The sequence below is a fragment of the Chanos chanos genome, chromosome 3 (assembly GCF_902362185.1).
Source record: "Chanos chanos chromosome 3, fChaCha1.1, whole genome shotgun sequence".
NCBI classification, from domain to species: domain Eukaryota; kingdom Metazoa; phylum Chordata; class Actinopteri; order Gonorynchiformes; family Chanidae; genus Chanos; species Chanos chanos.
Genome location: NC_044497.1, coordinates 50,460,479 through 50,483,103, shown reverse-complemented (window position 1 = coordinate 50,483,103; position 22,625 = coordinate 50,460,479). Strand labels below are relative to the sequence as shown.

The 22,625-nt window shown below is 43.6% G+C and overlaps 1 protein-coding gene across 1 annotated transcript; it reads left to right on the top strand.

Annotated features, from left to right (window-relative positions):
• The first annotated feature begins 4,547 nt into the window (after positions 1 to 4,547).
• Positions 4,548 to 18,726, top strand: tsc1b (TSC complex subunit 1b). Its single transcript, XM_030768500.1, has 21 exons — positions 4,548 to 4,765; positions 6,582 to 6,685; positions 7,342 to 7,494; positions 7,604 to 7,748; positions 7,890 to 8,044; positions 8,245 to 8,318; positions 8,419 to 8,585; positions 8,808 to 8,926; positions 9,813 to 9,978; positions 10,291 to 10,409; positions 10,498 to 10,594; positions 10,880 to 10,975; positions 11,197 to 11,815; positions 12,547 to 12,590; positions 13,204 to 13,370; positions 13,693 to 13,875; positions 13,972 to 14,082; positions 14,254 to 14,376; positions 14,483 to 14,670; positions 15,295 to 15,459; positions 15,983 to 18,726. The coding sequence occupies exons 1-21, from the start codon at positions 4,657 to 4,659 to the stop codon at positions 16,587 to 16,589; spliced, it is 3,711 nt and encodes a 1,236-aa protein (XP_030624360.1). The 5' UTR covers positions 4,548 to 4,656; the 3' UTR covers positions 16,590 to 18,726.
• Positions 18,727 to 22,625: the final 3,899 nt, after the last annotated feature.

The window sequence follows — 22,625 nt, the reverse complement described above, 5'->3', positions numbered from 1 at the left end:
AGTAACATCAGTTAACATGAAGATTTAGTTAACATCAGTAAGATCATTTGTCAGCTCGTTTAAATATAGATATATAGATAGATATATAATTACAGAGAGACAGTGAGAGGGAGAGAGAGAGAGAGAGGAGGCGAGTAGATCCCATCCCAATGGGTCAGAAGCGAGATCCTACCGCCACCATGTGGATTTAATGGGCATTACAATCGGATTCAACTCGTGCCCAAAGACCAGTAACCACCGATATGTATTCACTGAGTTTTACCTGCATTTGTGGCAAAAAAACAAACTTAACATTTCAGTTCGCAAAATACAAGATAGGATTTAACTTCATTATTCTGAATAATAACGTATCACTTAAAGTAAGAATATCAAGCACCGATGCACAACACTTTCTATAAGATAAATATCTTTGACATTATATGCACATATAATGATTGAAACGAGATAATGGGCTAACAGTCAAATAGTCAGTAAACAAGTCAATTGATCCCTACATTTACCTCACTACATTCAGTCTGAAGGACAGTGGGGCGTGTATGGGAAGCAGAGAAGGGAGCAGACACGATAGAACAGAATAACAGTGAAAACGAAATGAAATCAGACAAATGGACACGTGGAACAAAGGGTCAGATTTACACTTAATTGCTTAGAGCGTAACCGTAATCAAACAGTGAGGATGCAGCCACACTTCTGCTCCACAAGGTGGCATTGCTGCTCACCCTTTAACGGTGATAGGATACTAATGTTTTCTTTTCATTTAACTCTTTCATGTAGCATTAAATGTTTTGAGGTTCTCCCATGTTTTTGTAGTTTAGGATTACTTGTTGAGGTGAATTTATTTAAAATGTATGTCCATAGAAATTAACATCTACTTGATGTAATGCTAATGAACTATGCCATGGAAATATATATATATATTTTAAAAATCCACCTCAGTATTTCAAAGTAAAACACTGATTTGGAAATCATTTATCTCAGTCCCCATTGTGGCCCAATTTTTTGCTATGACTGGTGCTGTTAACAGGAATAAATCCTTGTGCAGGGACAAAACAGCATGATTTCAATTTCTGTGCAATGGCTCGTAAGGAATTTTGAGGGATGGTGACTAGTGTGCTGTGCCAAGTAATTTGTTCATGTCTATCTGCATTTTGTTCAGAGGGTCCTTTCCAGTCTAACTTTCACCAGGTATCACTGCTTGTGGAATCTGGATGCTGAACAAGTTAGTAATATTTGAATATACCATAAAAACACTAAAGGAAACATATTACATATTTGTTCATCCGTAACAAGTCATGAGATGTTCATGCATTAGGTATCAAAGGTTAGGGAAAGAGCTTTGTTTACTTCAAATGACTAATGTCAACCAGTTTAACTGCATAAAGTGCATGTTTCAGTCATTACTAGATGAAGGCCTAAATCTTGAAAGTAATAGGTCATATATCTCCATGTAATCTCCTTTGCGTGCTCTCTGTGTTGCTCTTTAACCGTGTTATTGCTCATGTCCCAAATGTCTTGAAAAGGATACCTTTGCAATTCGTTAACCAGTATTTACTTAGGCACTTTGTTTATTGTCATACAAGCATCATTCGAAAGTTGGAGCATATTTGTAGCCAACGATGACAGTTATCTGATTTAGTTACAGAACTTATTAAGGTTCCAACATGAAATCAAACAAAGAGAAAATTTGGACCTGTTCGGTCGGGCATACGGACGTTATTATAAATCGTTCACCATATACGATAGCTTAGGTTTGTCAACAAACTTTGGTACTTCAAACCATCTCATTCCTTCCCTGTGCAGTTCTCCTCTGCCAGTCCGATTAAACGCATGCGCTCACCACCTGAGTCACGCGAAACCGCATTACTGTGAAACGCATCCCTCCACCCTTTGTAAAAACAATCCTGGGTCCAGTTTCAATAAGAAATTTGGATTTTTAGACGATGGCTCCATTAATATCATGTCAAAAGTTATGATTCATGCATAAAAAGTAATTCTTTACGAGACTGATATTCAATGTCAAGGAAGTGTGTATCAACACTAAGCGGAGCACTAGAGAATTACTTTGCTTGTACAGCAGCGGAGGGTGATTGCAGAGGGAGGGGTTGTGAGGTGTTCAAGATGGCGGCGCCCTGTGGAGTGCAGTTACTCTAACAGGTAAACAGGTCTATTTATCGCTTCATTTCAGTAAGTGATATCCTACTTAATGCTCTGCAACACTCTAAATATTGAGTCTTCTTGATGGTTTGATTCTTACGTCCTCCGTCATGTCTGCCGGACCAAGGGTGTTTTTTTCTAAGAGCTATCGATAATAATGCCCACTTGCTTGGGACCGACAGTAAAATAATAGCCTTCATTGATATAGGTTGGTGAATTTAAGTGCCAGCTACCTCATGCACATGCAAACCGTTTTGAGGAAAAGTTGGATGTGTCATTCAGTGCAACCCGAGTATCTGAAAATATTTGAAGGCAATGCATGTGAATCCTGGCCATTGTTCTCGGGAGTTGTTTACGCCAATGGACATCCCAGAAAGCTGTTAGCTCGGGTTAGCTAGCTGAATACTTGCAGCTGTGAGAGGATTGACTTAGCTAGACATTTTGTTTTTATCAGAGTAAAAGTTAACACTAGCCGTTTAACGGAATTATTTGCCTTGCCAGTTGTTACAGTAATTTTACCCAGTTTGTGTTAGCTAACGGATTTAAAGCCTGAATGCCTGCTCCTTTAATAGATGGAAAACCATGACCTGGGACGCAGTGTCATAGTCATGATTGCCCCATTTGACAAGTTGGCCCTTAAGCTAACGTGCAAAGCTGCTGTTTATTTTCTTACGAGAGACCACGCCTCATCGTGAGACATGCATCTTATCACGAAATCATATCATCTGCAAAGATAACAATGTAATTTTGGGGTGTGAGGCAAGGTTGCTCAAAGTTCAAGACTGAATAATTGGATTTGCGGTTCTCAGTTGTTCATCGCTCGTGGTGCATGATGGAAGATAATAGAATGCTGCCCACGTTCGTCCTTAGAATACTTTGGGGGCATTAGCGCAGCATAGGCACAGACAAATGCCAGTTGTTTACATAGAGCGCAGTGTTCCATCCTCTTGATTTTTCAGCTGCTGCGAGCCGCTGTCAAGGGTCACCAGTTGGGCTATACTTGCTTGGGCATCTGCCGATTTCCTCGCTTTGATTTTTTTTTTGTTGTTGTTGTTCTTTAGTATGTCAATTTCCACCTCACTTCTGTGCTACTTTGAACTAAGAATATTTGCATTAAGAGGTGCAACATAGGTGCCCTCTTCACTGAGTTGTCATGTTCATCTGAAAATGATACTGACTTAAACACACTCGGACTGGGGGGACTGACTTTCCATCCACAAGACTGTAACCAGAAGGACACGTTGGAAGTCATAGGTTTCTTGATGCTTCCAGTAATGTTCTTTTCATGGAAATGGATCTTGTTTTTCAGTATATCAGGGTTTCTGAAAGTTGAGGCAATACAGGGCGGAAAAAAACCCCATATAGTGGCTTTTTGTTTATGTTTGTGTTGTAGGGCAGAGCTCTGACATTGATGAATCATGAACTTTGAATCATGAGATGCTGTTTGTTATAAACTAGCCTGTTTTAAAATTCTGAACAACATTCGCATGTTTTTTAATTCAGGGGTTTTTTTTGTCTCAAAATGTCTGAAAAAGGCAATTTTAGAAATATTCTGCCTACCACACTGGGTCAAATACATACTCAACTTCTACTTTTACTTTAAACAAAGTTCTACTTTTACTTTAAACAAATGCCTCTTCCAGATTTCTAAGGTGAATTCAAATGTTGGAGATTTCGTTTGCTGGCTGTATGTATGATACACTAATCCCATTGTAAACTGAACATTAAAATAACAGTAGGGCTGTAAAGAGGATTTCAGCAATGGATAGTGCTTTTGTATATGCCTAACTGTTTTTCATTGGAAAGGCATTGTTGCTCAGCATAAGACTCAAATCAGATTAGACTTGTCTGTATTTTGGCAAATGTAAGAAGCACTTTTGAAGTGTTTTCTTCAAAGCAGCATGTACTTTGGTTTTACTGTTTTGTTTTTTTGCCACCATTATGAGATCAGTCATAGGGTGTATTGAAAATTTAAGTTAAGGAACAGTAAGCCTATTGCACATTGATTTTCACATGATACAGCATATGAATTATGTTTAAAAATGACCAGTGATTAATGCTCATGAGATCTCTGGCTGTGATGAAGAACACTGGAATTGATTAAATGCATTTTGCCAGCATTTTGAAGAATTTATGTTGGAGTGTTGGAGTAGGCTAATAGATAACCATTAAAGGATAACCTTTACTATCGCTCTTGGTGCTTGTTCCCTCAGTCACATTACATTATCTGATCACGGTAATACTCGAGTAAAATTATTATTATGACTCTTATCATTATGGCAAGAGTCAAGCAAACTTGACTCTGGAAACCTTTCAGCTGGTAATACTGCTTTAAACTGCATCTAGGCTCCCTCTCATCTTTTGCAGTGGTGCCTGGAAACTGTATCGGCGGGTGGCCCAGGGACCCCGCCAGGCAGGACAGGACACCGCGAGAGTGACGTCTGAAAGCCCCTCCCCTCCCCGTCTTGTGACAGAGTTGAGCCCTCCCCTTTGGACACCGTCATGGCCAGGGAGCAGCTCAACGTCGGAGACCTCCTGCATCTCCTGGAGACCTCTGACCTCCACCAGCTGGAGGAGATCAAAGGCCTTATCAACGATCACCTCAGTACAGGTTAGATTACGGCTCTTAACTGTAGGTGATGTTGGAGAGGTGGTTGTAGTTGAAGCACTACTCGTTATAATTACGGTGCACCGGTCCTTACGGACAGTCCAATCAGGTATTTACTGAAGGACGTAAACTCTTGGAGTTTGTAGAGTCGACATGATGCAAGAGAAACAATACCACATGGGGAAAGTTTTAAATGGTCGTTAGTAATATAATTAAGAAAACAGCAAGCAAGGGGTAGAAACAGCGGACGAATGAAAAGCACTCAGATGGAGTATTTGAAACAACAGACTAAGCAACATAAAATGAATAATGGAAAATTGTAGATTATGGAAGAGCTTACACAGGAAGCCCTCATGAAGCGAGGTGACTAGAAACAGATAGCAAATCAATAATAAAGAATAAGGGTTCCTGGGTTCCTGTAAATGTTTGATGTAGTACAGTCCAAGTTGCAGTGTGTTTGACCTAACCAGCACTAAGTAAATGCAGTTATCAGGAGAGCTAACTATTACCTGTGACAGAAAAGGCGGGATAATTAATGTTCTTGCCGACGGTCCGGTCTTGAGCTTCTGCGACTAAGAGAAGATAGTCGCCTGGAGGTCGGCCGTCGGGATGGAAGATGTACGGAGCTCTGGGTCCCGAGCGATCACGAAGACGAGGCAGCTGAAACTGTCCTTCTGGAGTCGCAATGAACTTCATTGGATGATCCGAGATTCACGCGGGATTAGAAATTCGGGCAATGGAGACAGCGTGGATTGCTTCGGCTGCAGTCTCGAACACCACGTCCGGATGGCGTAGAGGTAACAGTAGTGGCAACAACGGCGACAGGAAGAGCAAAGAGCAACAGCAACAGGTCATCTTTAATCCAGGTGGGATGGGAAGTCTGCAATGACCATCGAGGGTGTTGGGACATTTGGACGTCGGCTGTTCATGGCTGATGTAGTGGGTTGCAATCCCTCCTCTTTTTGTTATCATCTGTACGTTTGTAACCAAAAAAAAAATGGTGCACCTGTTAAACTGGTTACAACGTGGAAAGCGTACTATGAGCTTTACCGGGCACATACTACGATGTTTGTCATGAATCTTACTTTGCATGGGGATACTAAACAAGGCACGGTGTGAAAATTTCTGTTCCAGAGCTCATTGTTTCAATGATTCTTGCATTTGGAAAAGGGGAACACACAGCACGGGAGAACAACAACAACAACATGCAGTACATTTGTCACAGGACGGAATTAGGTTCGCTGTCTGAAAGATCACATAGCGTTTTAGACGCATGTCTTGATGGGTTATTTCAGCACTTTTGAACAGGGTGAAGAGTCGCTCCCTGTGGCTCTGTAGTTGTCATCAGGAGAACAGAACCTGCTCGTGCCAGTGCATGGAGGGGAGTGGGTGTGCTGTATGCCGTTGTTTGTCTTTATGTGCCACCAGGACCGACGGCTCCGACCCTCAGACCAGTGACAGAGGAGGAATGTGGGATGGAAAGGCATTGCCCCACCTAGAATGCAGGCATATCTGGTCGAGTTGTCCGTAAGGACTGGTGTCCCCGCAGTTACAACCAGTAGTGCTTCAACTACTGCCCCTTCTCCAGCATCACCTCCATACCTTTAGCATGTCGCTTAGACCAGCGACTTCAAAATCTGTTAGCAATGACACTCCTCACTCCAGCTCAGTATTACCTGAAAACATCTGAGCGTCACTGGTGTAACTGTATATTCGTACACAGTTGACATTTTGAGCGTGTTTACTTCAATAGTTTGTCATAAAACTGATGTTTTAAAGTTAAAAAAGCTTTATTTATTTATTTATTTTTTGGTTCCAGAGCGAGGGTCTGTGCTGTTAAATGGTTTGGTAGACTACTTCCTAGAAACCAATTCTGCACAGGCCATGCACATCCTCTCCTCTGTGAGGGAGCCACATGACAAGGTTAGTGCAATGACATTTCAAACACTCTCTATATATCACGCTCCTCCCCATTTCTCCTCCACAAAGCTTTTTTTTAGGGAGCTGCTCGCTCGGCTCGAGAGATGACATGCGTGTTTGACAAGTAATTGTTGTTGGGGTTTTTTTTTCTGTTCTCATAAACAGTATAATTAGACAGACTGTCTCTTTTTATTCTCGACAATTTTTAGCCAAGCCGTTTTGTGTTCTGTGTGAATATTCAGTTTCAGTGGGTGGTTTTCTGAAGTATATCTGAAATGAACACACCCAGGCTGGCAGAGAAAATGGCAGAGAAATCTTCTTTGGTTTACACACGGCCGCTCTGTTGTATTGCCTTCTGCCTAACTGGGCAGTACACACACACACACACACACACAAACACATACACACACACACGCTTTGTTCTCTTTCCTAGAATTATGCTTAAGGCAAGAGACTCATACATAAACAAGGTCTCAGAATGTCGAGAAGATTATTCAGAGAACTGAAAAGCGACCACAAGTTAGTTTACGAAAGCTTAGTTTCATAGCATTTGGTGAATAGTGAACTTTTATTTCGGTTATCAGTTCAGCATCTGAGATGCTGAACTGCGGATCCGTGTTATCGAAAATGTCAGACCCCTGCTGTCGTTTGTCTTTCAGCACCTTTTTGACAAAATGAACGAGTGCATGGCCAAACAGGCCTGCAGACTGCCCACTCTCACCCTGCTGGGACACGTTGTCCGCAAGCAGCCGTCCTGGATCCACAAGATAGCTCGCTACCCACTGCTGCTTTCACTTCTCAAATGCCTCAAGGTTTGTGTGGGTCTGAGCGTCTGCTGAATGAACTTTTTCAGTTAAAAAACAAACCTGTCAAATGAACGTCAAACCAACTTCTCGCGTTTTGTTTTCCTCCCCTTAACAGACCGATACCGACGTTGTCGTTCTCATAACTGGAGTCCTGGTGCTAATCACCCTCCTACCCATGATCCCTCAGGCTGGAAAACAGCACCTGTATGAATTCTTCGACATCTTTGGTCGCTTGGCCTCCTGGAACCACAAGAACCCTGGTTAGTGGTCACGGGCTCAAAGCGGTGCCGTGAACCGTGTCGTTGCAGTTTTGAACCCGTTGAAACATTTGACTTTATATGGCGTGATATGACTGAATTTGTTTCTGACTCTTTGGGCTTTTCACACTCCGGGCTCCACAGGACACATTTCAGAGGTGCATCTCATCCACCTCCATGCCAGCGTCTACTCGCTGTTCCACCGGCTCTATGGCATGTACCCGTGTAACTTTGTGTCCTACCTGCGATCCCATTACAGCATGAAAGAAAACATGGACACTTTTGAGGAAGTTGTCAAGGTGAGCAGTCAAAACACTTTCTACAGTCAAAATAACTTTTGTTTTGGCAGTAGCGGAATTGGATCATGTGTATTTTCAGTGTACTTTTGTTGGATGTGCATGTATAAACTATAAGAGAAAAGCAAAGGATGAATACTTTTGATCTTTGTGGGGTTTTTTTTTTTTTTATCACCTCTGTTATTTTGTCATTCATTTCTCAGCCAATGCTGGAGCATGTTCGAATACACCCCGAATTAGTTACTGGAACAAAAGATCACGAACTAGACCCCACCAGGTCAGTGAACCTCTAACTGAACAGATGAATGGGGAGGGGGAGGAAGGGAAAGAAAAAGCAGTTATTTATTAATCTCTCGTTCTCTTTCTCTGCTGTGTAGATGGAAAAGGTTTGAGATCCATGACATCGTCATCGAGTGTGCCAAAGTTTCACTTGACCCTAGAGAAGCGTCCTGCGAGGAGGGCTACGCCACCATGCCGGAGCACCTGCAGCAGCGCCCTCTTGATTGTACCGCCAGCCCTTACACAGATTTCCACAGCAGCTATGGCAAGACCATTTCCCCCTCTCCTCCTTTACCCTACTTGTCTGGAGAAGTGGATTTTAGCCGAGTTAGGATCAGTCGAAAGCTTCTCTTCGGCGCGATCCGATCTAATGACGAACGACCAGTCGTGCGATAGTTAGACGAGAAACAGGTCACTTTTTGTTTTTTGTAATGTCACTTAGACGAATGGATGTGTGTTTACGCAGAACATATTTCCTTGCTCGCAGGAAGTTCATCCTCGACTCACTTCTCCACTCCCCGTCAGCCACCCCCCCTGCCTCTGACCTTGCCCTCTCTCTCAGGTAGCCAGCCCCTCTACCGCAGCCCACCCATAGCACGCCGGCAGGTAAGAGTCACCTGAGTGCCAGACAAAAAAAAAAACCATGCTGGAAATGTGTTCTAGTCAGACCCATCAGTTGTGGTTTCATGAAGAAGAATTATGCCAGGAAAAGAAAGAGTGGGTTACTGTTTTGTTTTTTTTTCCCTCTCCTGTTGTTTTCCTTCCAGAGGGTGTTTACACTTGATGAATGGACCGCTATTTGTAAATCACTTGTCTCTGCCCTCCGCCCCCCCCCTCCACCATTTCTTCCCCCGCAATAACCCCCCCCCCCCCCACCTGCCCCCCCAGTCCACCCACCAATCTCATGAATCGTCTCCTTGTTTTCAACCCGGCTGAGGTAGGAAAGTGCAGAGAGAGAGAGAGAGAGAAGAGAAGAGAGGAGTTGAGTCATTGGGGTGGGTGTGCAGGGCTTTAAAAACAGAAAAACATGCCATCTTTGAGCTGACGCAGGACCTGTTGCCCTGGCAACACAGCTGACGTGGGTGCTCTTTTGGTGCTCTCTTAGCCTCGCTCTGTTGGGGTCCATATTCTTCTTAACCCCTCATCAACCGCAGACAGGAGTGCTGACATGCAACTCTGTGCTGCTACCCACGTTAATTAACCAAATTAGTCAAAGTAGCAGACTTTGAGATTAAATGAGAAATGAATACTGAACAGTATATGTCAAAGTTTGAGAGATTTTTTAAAAATCCCTTTTTCAAAAGCGTTATTTAAACCTTTGCCTGCGTCCTTTTAAAAGGGTTTTGAGATGGACCATGTTGTCTGTTTTGTAACATGCCCCCCCAACCCCCCACCCCCCCTTTCTTACCTTACAGCCCTACTTGTTAATCGCATTGAAATGAAAGTGAAAGCGTGTATGTATGTATGTATGTTTTCATGCACTTGCTCTCAGAACTCCAGCTGTGAATATAACTCCACCTATGGTGGTAAGGACCCTCTATGGAGCCCCTCCTCTCTGTGTGGTATGGCCACACCCCCTTCCTCCAGAGGGATGTCACCTAACCCAGAGTTATCCCAGAGTGCCTCACACTTGCCTGGCCGTATTCAGAGCACTCCCGGTGAGTCTCCAGTGTCTTTCATTATCACTGTTTTCTGCGCAGTGATAACTTTATTTGTTATTTTCATATTGATAACTTTTCCTATGTGTTGTCGACTATGTAGCATACTATAAACAGAATATACAGCATTGCTTGCACAATATTCATTCCATGTTAGTGATAATTTCTCATTTTTGCAGTAAAACATCTTTAATAATGAAGATTTCAGTTTTTATGGTTTGCTACCAAAACACATGTTTGCTCTGACCTTGTACTGGAAAGGCTAAAAGGTGAAGTTCAGTGATGATGCGTGTGTTTGGATGTGTTTTACAGCTGGTGGCAAAAGTACCCCTGCATCCAGCACACCTGCAGCCCCCTCCCCACCCCCGTCTCTCTCAGACGAATTTCTCCCGGCTTCTGTTTACCACAGCACGGCCAGTCCTCTGTGCAGGGTATGCACTCTGAGCATCTGCATAGCGAAATATTCGGTTGTCGGAACTGTCTGCGATCACAGTGTTTTAACTGAGTGGTGTTTTACAGGATGGCAGAGCTGTGGAATCCACCAAACCTGTGTTGGTGAAGCAGGAACCAATCAGAGAACTCGAGAAAGGAGTTGGAGAGGTGACCAATCACAGAGGTAGGGGACTGAAACGTTTCCAATATGATTTGTGGATTCTTTGAACATGATACAGCACAATACAGCGCATATTTGCTGGTTAGTTATGAGAAATCAGCGAAGTGTTTGCTTGAAACTGATCGTCACCAATACATCGGTGAAACATTTCCATTATACTGTTCACATGATTCACTCTTTCAAGTTGTAAATTAGTTTGATGATAAAGAGATTGAGAGAGAGAGAGATTGAGACATTTGTTTGTCGAAGGTTTTGGTCTGATACACTGCTCTGCCCTGTCTGAAGCAGACGCCAGTGGCGAGAATGTCTCCATGACGCTGACAGAGCTCTCGGTGTACATGAGGGAACAGGAGCAGCTGAGGATGGAGAAAGAGAGAGAGGAAGGTAAGCACTGAGACAGCAGTTTGTTCCCGCGGCTGCCGGAGGTGGGAAGACAGGTGATGGGTTCCTTTGTGTCTGCTTCCACCGCTGAGATGAGACATGTCGTCCCGTGGTGAGAACCCATCACAGAGGAGAAGTGACGTGACTCGGTAACCAAAGCATCTCTCATTTGAAACTGAAGTACCCTTAGGCCCTTGTGCGCTGTCTCTCTTTCTCCTCCTTAGCCGCGATCACGGAGGAGCTGCTCAAGCTGACGGAGGAGAAACGGGACCGGGCGGTGCTGCACGGCTTCGACTCGCCCTTCTACCGTACCACCGAAACCCTCACCGGAGCTCAGGAGAAGCCCCTGTGCGCCTCCGCCCTGGGAGGTCTGGCCCAAGACCCTCACAACGCCATATCCACGCCCGATAAGACCGAAGGCGTGGCCGGCGGGCGCGGCGGGGGCAGCAGGGGTCCGTCGCAGGAGCAGCCGTGGTCCTTCCAGCCCGTCTTCACTCCCATTGAGCGCCCGACGCTAAGTCACCTCCACAGGAGCCCGTCCGCCCAGGAAGACGAGTCGCTGAAATACGGGCTTAGTTCTCCTAGCCCCTGCAAGCCGCCCGCCATGCCCTACGAAGCCCTGTTCGAGCTGGCTCTGCCCAGGGCTGCCTTACTGTTCATGGGGAGGAAGACGTCGGAGGCGGCGCAGAGGGCGACGACGGAGAGGCTGCAGCTCGGAGAAGACGGCAGGCTAGGGGAGGACGAGGTGGGGGAGACAGAGGTGGCAGTTTCGGCTTCGCCGCTGGAGGTTTTGGATCGCCTTATACAACAGGGAAACGACGCCCACGACAAAGTGCTGAAAAGGTAAGAGCGGACACGTTTTTAATCGCCGAGAGTCCCGGCTTCTCCCGTCGACGGCAGTCTCCGCACCTAATGCAAAACCGTTACGGAGACGTTCGCGTATGAAAGCGCGCCGGTGTTTGCCCTTTTTCCGCCGTTTCCAGGCGTTCATTGTTTCGGTGTCATAGTGGTAAATGAGTAAGGATCTGTGTGTGTTTTCGGTGAGAAAGCCTCCAGTGTTTTTGTTCTTAAGCTTTAGTGTGCTGAGCTGAAGTGGGTCGGGCCTTTTCCAGCCGTAGCTTGACCCGCTGGCTCGCACTTAGCCTGGAACAACTGCAACCATTGTCCCGTTCCTCCCACACTGCCAGGCAACCCAGCCAACAGTTCAACAGCAGAAGCCATGTCAGCAGAGAACAATCAGGCCTTGCTCATCTCTCCCTCCCCTCCACTCCCTCCCTCCCTCCCGTTGGGAGACTGCCAAAAAAGCTGAATCGCATGAGTATGCTGTGCTAGAAGGATATAATCGAATTGGATTCGTGGCCCGCACAAAGTTAGGTGTGTTGTCGTCGCCCCCCTCCCCCTCCCCGACCACCCCTCCTCCCCGGCCTGGCCAGCACGGCCTCTGTCGGGAGGGCGGATGAACTGGCTTTTAACCCCAGGAGCGTGTATCACATAGCTGACCTTACGTGATCTTAGCTCGCACTCCCCTCCCTTCCTCACCTCCTAACCACTGCTATTTTCACAATCTCTTTCAGATTACCTTTGCCAAGCAAGTCAGCTGACTGGACACATTTCGGAGGTAAACAACACGAAGGCGTTTGTTTTTTTTGTTTTTTTGATACGTGCAGAAGTTGTAGTGCATTTAGATAGAATCAAGTGTGGTTCTCAAAGTGGAAAAATGTAATATATTGCTAAAACAGACGGAGGGGAAGAAAAGGGTGGAAAAAGCTCAGTTTGTCTCTCTCTTTAAATGTGCGACTCCCACTTGTGCAATACACTGAAGTTTAATCATATCCAGATGCTGATTCCGGTTTAAAAAAAAAAAAAAAAAAAGGCTTATGTAGCCTGCTGCCAGAAACGTCTCAATTCAACAAGCTCCCGTGGTTGTATAAGTTTATGAAAGTCATGAATGTTTGATTGCATGAAATGAACTTCTGAAAGACACTTTGTGTAGCTTATGTAAGCTTCCAGAGTGAACTCCGGCTGCATTTTTTCCTTACTTCTCCCGCATCCTGTCTCGTTGAACTACCCCTCCTCTCTGGTCCTCTGGTCGTCTTCATCTACTTGTTTGCTGTGTGACCTCTCTCCATGCACTCTTTCTGCCTGTGGTGTGTGTGTGTGTGTGTGTGTGTGTGTGTGTGTGTGCATGTGTTTGTGCGTGTGTGTGTGCATGTGTGTGTGTGTGTGTTCAGGCTCTGCGCCACTGGATGAGTTACACACACTGCGGAGTCAGCTGCTCCTACTTCATAACCAGCTCCTGTACGAGCGCTATAAGCGCGAACAGCACGCCGTCCGAAACCGTCGCCTGCTACGTCGCATTATAAACGCCACTGCTCTGGAGGAGCAGAATAACGCCATGGTATTTCTTTTGTCCCCTATACGACAAACCACATCACACGAGTTACCAAGACACAAATAAACCACTCATTCCTGAACAGGTTTCTGTTACACAGAACTCTGCTGTGAAACCTTGTGTAAACAAGCACATAAAGGATCATGTCCCCATGATGAATTGATATTTCAGAGGTGTTGGTTTAGTGATGACTCGACTGCCACATTAGTTTAAAAGCTTTAACACAAACACCTTTCTTGTGAGTTTGCTTTCTGTTGGATGAGTAAGTGTTTACTGTCTGTCTTGCTTGTGTGTGTGTGTGTGTGTGTGTGTGTGTGTGTGTGTACAGAGGGACCAACTGAACCTGCAGTGTGTGGATATCATGTCTCTGAGGGAGAGTCTACAGGTTGAACAGCAGAGATACAGACAGCTGTGGGAGGACCGGGAGACCGTGGTAACACGGTTACACAGTCAGGTTCGTCAGCTGCAACAGGGCCGCGATGACTACTACACCAAGAACCAGGAGTTACAGGTACGTCACGCGTGTGTCACACGCCCACTCACGTTGTGCTAGCGCTTTATGGACGTGACATAACAGTAGATCTGTTTTTTTTTTTACTCCCGTCAGAGTAAATTACAGGAATGCCAGAAGAGGATGAGAGAGTTGGAGGCAGAGTTACAGAGGGCTAATAACAAAGTCTTACACACAGGTCATTTGCTCAATCAGCTGTCTGCTAAGGTGAGAGAAGCTTCCAGAAAAGACATGAAGTCACCACAAAATTGAAAAAAAAAAAAAAAAAAAGCGATGGAAATGCTTTCATGAGAGACTGGTTGTACTGGCAACAGATGAAACACTTTGTTTTTCTTCTTAATCTCTTGTTTTTTTTTTTTTTTTTCCCCGTTCCCTCAGTTGACGTCAAGTGAGAACATGCAACAACAGATGAGTTTCTTAAACAAGCAGCTGTTGCTTTTAGGAGAGGCTCACAAACTGTGTGTTCAAGAGCTGCAGCGTTCAGACACGGACAACGGCAAGGTACAGAGATACGCAAAAAAAAAAAAACGCGGCTCTCGAAATCATCTGCATTAGTGTTTAAGCCCTTGTTTTCTTTCGTTTTGACTCTCTCTCTCTCTGTGTGTAGGAGGTGCAGATGCTGCAGGCGTCGTGGGAGAAGGAACACGAGCGTTTGAAACAGAGTCTGTTAGTGCAGGCTCAGAAACTGGAGGCCGCGCAGCAGCGTGTGACGGAGCTAGAAATGCAGCTCTCGAAGAAGGAACACCTGATCGCTGAGCAGAAGAAGTTTCTAGAAGACGTCAAGTGCCAGGCTAAGTACGACGCTTCCGTCCCGCTCCAGCCCACGCCGGACGCAAACAGTCAGAAGTCGCGCTTACGGCCAGACAACTGCAGAGTCTTAACGCGGACATGAGAAAATGAACCAGAGTGCTATGCGCAGCCTTTAAAAGCACTTTAAAAATAACTATAACTGTGCAATTCGACATAGTTAAAACCTGCAGCATTTCATTGAGTCTTACAGGGGAAACAGTAATGAAATGTTAGTGCAGTGGATTAACATTAGAAAAGGTTCAGTGTTTGAATTTAGTCATTATCATCATTTTTGAGCAAAAGCTCTACCTTGTCTGATTATTGTAGATTAATTACAGATTTCCCTGCAGAAATAGATAACATGGATAGTAGTGGATAATTTTCCAGCTGTGTCTTAAAAGTCGTAAAACTGAGAGAGAGTCATAAAAACTTAGAGAAATATACAGTTACATGTTTTTCATTAAGGTTACTCTGTGAGAGAGGATTGTGTGATTTGAATTTGAGGGAGTGCGGTTATCTTTTATGCATATTTGTGTGTTTCTGTCGTTTTGAAAGCACAAACTTGTTTGTGGTGTTCTGTGTGTGACCAGCGTGTGACCTCCATGTCTCTGTATCTGTGTGTCACTGCAGGGCTGAGTTACAGGCCTCTGAAGGCAGGTATCAGGCACAAAGGTGTGTGACTCAAGCCCTACAGACAGAACTGTTACAGCTGTACAGTAGGCTAGAGATGGAGATTCCCATGCCCACTGCAGCATCACCACCACCAGGGGGCGCCACTGAGCCCTGCCAATCCAGGTAGAACCACTGTCATTTTAGATAACCCTCTACTGTGAGACTCAGAGATCTGGTATAAGAATACACAGCAGAGCTTAAGCTGGTCATGGAGATGATTGTTGAAATGATGTTTGCCCAGTTGAGAAGAGTCCAGTATTTGGTGATATGAGAAAAAGCGTTAGTTCCATTTATCACAGTGTGGGGATATGTAATGGTCATCTCCATAAATGCATGGTAAATAATAACGATGAACCTTTTCTCATGAACCTTTTAAAGCCTGAAATTGAATTTCATATGGTAGCGCAGTCAAAAGCACCCAAGTAAGAGCACGTTTTGGCTTGGGAGAGTTAACATCGATATCTGTTTCACACGGTTCTGTGTTTTTAATGAGTTTATTTTTATATCACTGCAGTATTCCAGCAGGTATTCTGTTGCCTTCGCAGTCTAAACCTCTAATAAGGCTGTTTTGTTTAACACGTATGAATCTGTTATTTAGTTTTTTATGCTAAAGAATGTCTCTTTTTCCCTGGCTGCGCGGCCACAGTGTCATTTTGCCAGACGGACCAGTAAAACCAGCCACCAAAGAGGGGCTTGACGCAAAATCGCCCCCGCAAGGCAACGGGAGCACCTGGCAACCCAAGGCCAAGCCCAAACCCGCCGCGACCAGCTCCGTCAACGGCAACCGAGACACCCCCCCTTCCGTGATCCTAGAGCCGCCCACGTCCCACCCCCACGTGCCGCTAGGGCCGGCCCAGCCGCCCGACGCTCCGCTCACCGTGGGCTCGTATCCCAGCGCCAAGAGCTTCCTGGGCATGCGGGCGCGCGAGCTCTTCCGCAACAAGAGCGAGAGCCAGTGCGACGAGGACGACGCCGACGCCGACGCGCCGCCTCGCCGACTCACCGGCCTGTCCCAGGGCCTGAAGACTGAGCTCTGTGTGGAGCCCCCCATAGCGAACGCCCCCGTCTCCTCCGGCCCCGCCTCCAAGCAGGAGCCCGGCTTGGCCACCCCCACTAAAGAAGCCCATCCTGACGCCCAGCAGAGGGCCAATAACCGGGAAGGCGGGCGCGCGGCGCGGCCCAGGCAGCAGCAGCAACAGCAGCAGCAGCTTAAGATCATGGACTACAATGAAACGCATCATGAGCACAGCTAGACACTCAGAACAGAGAGCGAGAGAGAGAAAGAGAAAGAGAGAGAGAGAGAGCTGGGGAGAGGAGGAGATGAAGGGTGGATCTGGAGGAAGGAGCTGCAAACAGACTATGATAAGGCTTGAGAGTGGAAGGCAAGACTCTTTTGATTTCAGTGTTATTCGTCCCATTCCCTCAAGAAGACAACAGGATTTGGAGAATTACGTTGGTTTTTTTCTCCTTCTTTCTCCTTTAGCAAAACTGGAAGGATGGATTTCAGTGGCACAGTGGTGCACAGTCATGAGCAGGCCGACATAGTGAATAGATACCATTCTTTTCATTCCATTTTCTCTCTCTCACCCACACACAATGCTACATTTGTTTATCAGAATGCCTATTCAGTTATTTGCATCTAGCTTCAAACCTAAGCAACTGCCAACAATTTACTCTAACAGTGTAATGAAGAGAGCTTGTGATTAAGTAACTAGTGTAAATCAGTCACCTAGAGTATGAAAGCAATGTGTTACTTCAAGCAATATCTGATTGGGGTGGATTGATTGAATGTTGCTAAGGTATAGAGCAAGATCAGTTTCCTTGTGCCAAGTGGGGATTAGAGTGTATGCCCAGCTTTCTTGGTTAAGGATATGAAATGACTGCTTTCTCCTGTGTTGGAAAGCATACATATCTTTACGAATCCCTGTGTGTGTATGTGCACTCACACACACACACACACACACACACATAGACATGAGTGTGTGTGTGCATGAAATTGAGTGTTATCCTGCAGTCAGAAGCCAGAATAATGAGATAGGTTGGAGAAGCCCGGTGGTGCTTTTTTTTTTTTTTTATATGACTAGAATTTTAAAATTATTTATTTTACTGTCCTTTCTTTGTCTGAGACAAACCCATTTTCACAAAGTCCTTAAAAGGAGAGTTGTATTGACGGTCAGTAGTATCGGGGAGAGGAAAAGGACAGAAAGCAGCCTTTTGTGTTCACCATGCATATTGGTAAAGAACATTTTTGAAGTAATGAAATGCTCGGTTCGGTACCGGCCATCATAGAATTCTGCATCGTTTGTGTGTCAAACCTTAAATTATAACCACATATCTTTATTCATAGTTCAAAATCTGATCAATCTGTAATCCAGGAATCATTCATAAATATGTCAAGCAATATGTGAGCTGACTTGGAGCGGCTCTCACAAAACCTCATGTACATGTTAGCAGTGTAGTAACTGAACCAAGACGCTGTAACTTGTCCTCCACAGTTTAATGATTCAGAACATCCTGCGTCATGATCTTATTTACCACAAAGAGTGGAAAGTCAACATAACCAGTACCATCGGTGTTGTGCCATTCTTCTTTTGTGTTACGTCATTTTCAAATCTTGAAAATAAGCTGACTCAATGAATGCATTAATAGTCTGCAGGTGACTGCGATTAAACAGCAGGGTGCTGTGTTACATCTTGACCGACACTGCTGGACAAACAAACACAGCTCATCATGTTAAACTTCCCAGACTTGGTCTTGCTTTTGAAAAGTGCCAAATTGTTGAGTCAGATTGACAAAATACATACGTATTTGATTTCGTTTATTTAATCTGAACTCTGAAATGTAAGAAACACATGAGATTACCTTTGGTATGATTCAGGACATTTGCATATCCTTTAAAGTTGTTAGCAGTGTGAAGATATCATTTATTCACACACATACTCATTCAACATCTTCTAGCCAGTAAGGCCTATAATTCAGTTAAGACATGCACTGTTTTATGTAGAGCTAGTGATGGTCTTATTTATCGTCATCCAGAATGAAGCAAGATCCCACTGTCAGCTTTAATCGGCAGGCGTGTATCCACTTACTGTTGCTTATAGTTGGTTACGTGGCACATATAATGGAGATTGGGATTGTGAAAGTGCACTTTCTTGGCTCTGTTTGATTAATGCAAATCCTGTTGTCCCCTTGAAATCTCTACTGTCATCCCCTTCTGCCTTGCTATTTAAAGCATGTACAACAATCCACTTAAAATGCCAACAATAGAATCTACGACATACCAAGATAAAAGGTACAATCAGCAAGGACTGAACGGAAAGATTTGAATTGGAGCTCTCCTTAGCTGGAGACGAAAGTTCTGAAATACAAGGTTGGAAAAAAAAAAGTTCTAAAAGCAGTTGCTTGTGTTAACTGTGAACGATAAAAAAAAATAAAAATAAAAAAAAATCATCTTCAATGTTTTGCACTACAATTTTGCGGTCGTGTCGTTTGTTATTTAAGTGTCCTTTTCTTTACCGATTTAGCCAAGACATTCTTATTTTCCTCTGAAGACTGGCAGTCAAAAAGTCAATCAAACTCAGCTCTTAGTTTTTTCTTCAGCACTTAACGCACTGTTGACTGGAATAGCGTTGGCTAAGGTTTGCGCCTATGGGCACGTTACCTGTTACTTTGTGACATGCACTGTCATTTAGCGACCACATCTTGGCACTCTTTGAGATTTGCAGAGGGAGAGACAGGTAAGATGGGCATAGTTATGCATACTGTTATGCAGGGGAATGTTGAAATAGTTTTAAAATCATTTTAATGGGATTTTTTTCTCCCTTGACAGCAAGACTCATTTTATATGCGTGGTGAAACCCAACGGAAAACAGTTGTTAGCATGACATGTGCACGTAGTGTCCTAACCGATAAAGCCTGTTGGCATTATTCTAAGGATATTATGACAACCCAGACACTGGCTGAGCGTGGTGTTTTCCCAAAACAGACCATCACCCCACAAAATATTTTCTGTTTTTAGACATATTTTAGAGGTCACTAATACTACTGTTTACCATGTATTGTAATTCTGGGAGGAGAATCATAGGACAGTGCTTGACTGAAACAGCTCAGGATTTCAACATGCTCTGAATGAGAGAGCGTCCTCTCCCTCCCCTGCATTCTTAAATGCCAATAAGGCCTCTATCCTTACCGCTCAGAGAAGTAAAAGAATAGATTAGAAGAATAAGTTATAGAGCAGATAACTGACATGAGCAGAGTTAGTATTCATATTTTTGCTGAAATGGTTCAGAAAATTCTGCACATGTAACTCGGTTTCATTTAATGTTCAGAAGTGACCCTTGTTATTCAGATCTGGAATGACCAAGCATAGATTATGCTCTGTGTACATCAGTAGGCTACATGTCCGTCATCAGAAACATTATTTTACGTATTGACTGTAAAATAGTTCGATAATAACATAAATGTATGTATGTATGAAAGGTCGATAATTTAGCATTTCTGACATAGCAGCATTTCTGGTCAGTGTAAACATATGTGTTCGGTTCCTTTGTTTCTTTAAGGATATTTTGTTATGAGCTAGGATTTCGATTTAGAATACTGAGACTATATAAATCGCTCATAAAGCTCCCTACCAAATAATCGGAACATTAATTAAACGCAGGGACACCGTAAAGGGGGGGGGGGGGGGCGATTCCAAGGGCCCAGCACTGACAAGAGGCCCTCATACCACACTATAAATAACACTATTAAGATTTGGGGGGCCCAATATTATATTATTTCACGGGGCCAAAAATTTCTCGCCGCGCCCCTGGTCAAACATATTGAATGGTCGGCATCCTGTCCAGTCTCATTTACAAAATCAGCTTGGGTCGATTTCGGAATGCCACCGCTAGAGAGCACTGTTGTTCTAGCTGTTGCGTCAATAAACGGTACCAATCAACAAGTGATAGGACATTATCAGTTGAACTGGAAAGCCGACATAATACCGGTAATTCCATGTAAGGGATGACTTATTATTTTGTTGTGAACAATAGTAATATTCAGAGGTTGAAGAACATTTTTATTAATTGTGTTTGATCCCCAAGGTGCAGCAAACTACGCCAACGTATCTTTCCTTTTAACTGATCGGTCATTTTGATTACATTTTCAGATGTCAGAATGCCTTAAGGTAAAGGCAAGACCTCCCGAAACTTCTGAAAAAGCTGTACTTTTTTGGAGGCCGTATACGAACAGTGAACGTACTTTGTCCGGTTTTTTGTGAGGGCTTTTTTTCTTTTATTGTGATTCTTGTTTGGTTCCCGCGCTGGCGTTGCTGGTGCCTACATCTTCTGGAGAGGAAATCATTGTGAGTGTAACTGAGCAAGTATGATTAGTTTATCAAACGTGTGCATATGTATTTCATGACGGAGTGAAAAAGAAATCGTATGATTAATTTACCAGCACTCTGAGGGGTCAGAGAAATTGATGCAGGATAATTGGGCACACAGGGAATCCACAGCAATTTGTGATTTCAGACTCTACTCGAGAAATTAGATGTCAGTGCAAATATGAAATTGCTCCTCAGTGTTCTCAAAGATTGTATGAAAATTTAAATATAAATCTTAAGAATTCACAGCAAAGGGATTCTTTTCGCTCCCTTTTTTTTGCCAACTTGAAATGCAGCTCTGCGAAGGGACATGGCAAAGAGTAGCGGAGTTAAAACAGGACCATGCAAAGATATGATTGGGCTCCAAGGAGGTTGTCTGTATATTTTCCTTACGGAAATGTGGGGGGAAAGCGAAGTCTGGATATCAAGGACACGTCTTCATTTCCCATTCATTTAAAAAAGTATGATTAAAGCATAAAGGAAAAGAAAAGCTCTACAGTTACATGAAATAAAGGCGCATAAAAGTACTCCATAACCCCAACCATCCCTTTTCAATATTTATCCAACTTGAAATACCCGATATAATAAGAATACCAGTTGCAGTGGTTTGTCGTTTAGATGATGGTGATGATAAGAAGAAGGACTCTTGATACAGTATGTCATATGTACGTGCATATATAAATGAAAGAAGAGGAAGTCAGTTCCATGCCGTCATATATAAAAATATATTCCTGTACTCAGGGATATTTCTCCTGCTAGAGCATGTCTTGAAAATATCCCCTATGTAACTTTTTTTCAGCGCCATAATTACACGCATAACCAAATATTACAAGTTACTCCGAGTTATTCCGTATTTCAAAAACATAACAAAAAGAAAAAGATGTAAAATTTTCCTTAGCCCTTATTATGTTTAATTTCGAGCGACATATTTTTTTTTAAAATTCACTGTAAAATAGACAGAAACGGTCGTTCATAGCTTTCTTAGGGTAATATGCAAGTGAACGCCAACTTAGTAGGTGAGTTATTTTATTTTTCGGCATGCTCATGATGATGGACTGCAATCTCGAAAACTCTGGTTGGATTAAAATGTTCATGCTTATTCCACATGGACACACGCTGAAAAGAAAATGCAAAACAAGATGATTTTTGGTAAGCATACTTCATACTGACACTCTGAAAAACGACTGCATTTGTCCTCATTAAAAGCTTAAAAGTCTATGAATAAATAATCATTAAAGAGGATACTTTTTTTCTTTTTTTATGTCTGGCTTAATATGAAGTATGCTAAAATAGACCACATAAATATGCTCTATAAAGCCTGTTTAGACGTAGTACCTCCCACTATATGAAATGAAGACAGCTGACATACTTGAGCCGACTACACATTAGTTGCTGTTTTGGATGGTAAAACTTGTTTAGTTAGATCTTTGAGATGGGAGTTAATGCAATTAACTGAGGGTGGCGTGGCTTTCCTGCTTTAAATCTGTAAGCAGAACGGATTCAAAACTTAAAAAGAGAGCAAAGAAAATGAGAGGGAGAGAGAAGGCTGTTCTAACCAATCCCAGTGGTTTAATTATTTTAATTATCATCGTCTTTCAGCTTTGCTAAAAAAGGGGCCATTAAAGGATGCCCGTTTGGGTTAATCTGATTAAAAAACCAAGATGGAAGGAAAGATAAAAGGCTGCAGATGTCAGAGCTAATCAGGGGAGTTAAAACTGTTATTTGCGAACTGGGACGATAGTAAAAATGTGCAATGTGTGTGTGTGTGTGTGTGTGTGTGTGTGTGTATGTATATATAAATTTGTACACGTATATATATGTGTGTCTGTGTTTTTATATCATCTTCCTTTAAAACACCTTTTCTGCTTCATTTTCCCCGACAGTGAATATCAACATAGTGCTGGTCTTCCTTTCCTCTTTCTTC

Bases quoted from the DNA above. Each gene is read 5' to 3' on its own strand.
- tsc1b (XM_030768500.1), top strand. From the start codon at position 4,657: ATGGCCAGGGAGCAGCTCAACGTCGGAGACCTCCTGCATCTCCTGGAG. The intron at 10,976-11,196 runs GTAAGCACTGAG...TCTCCTCCTTAG, and splicing joins GGAGAAAGAGAGAGAGGAAG to CCGCGATCACGGAGGAGCTG. The intron at 14,083-14,253 runs GTGAGAGAAGCT...CCGTTCCCTCAG, and splicing joins TCAATCAGCTGTCTGCTAAG to TTGACGTCAAGTGAGAACAT.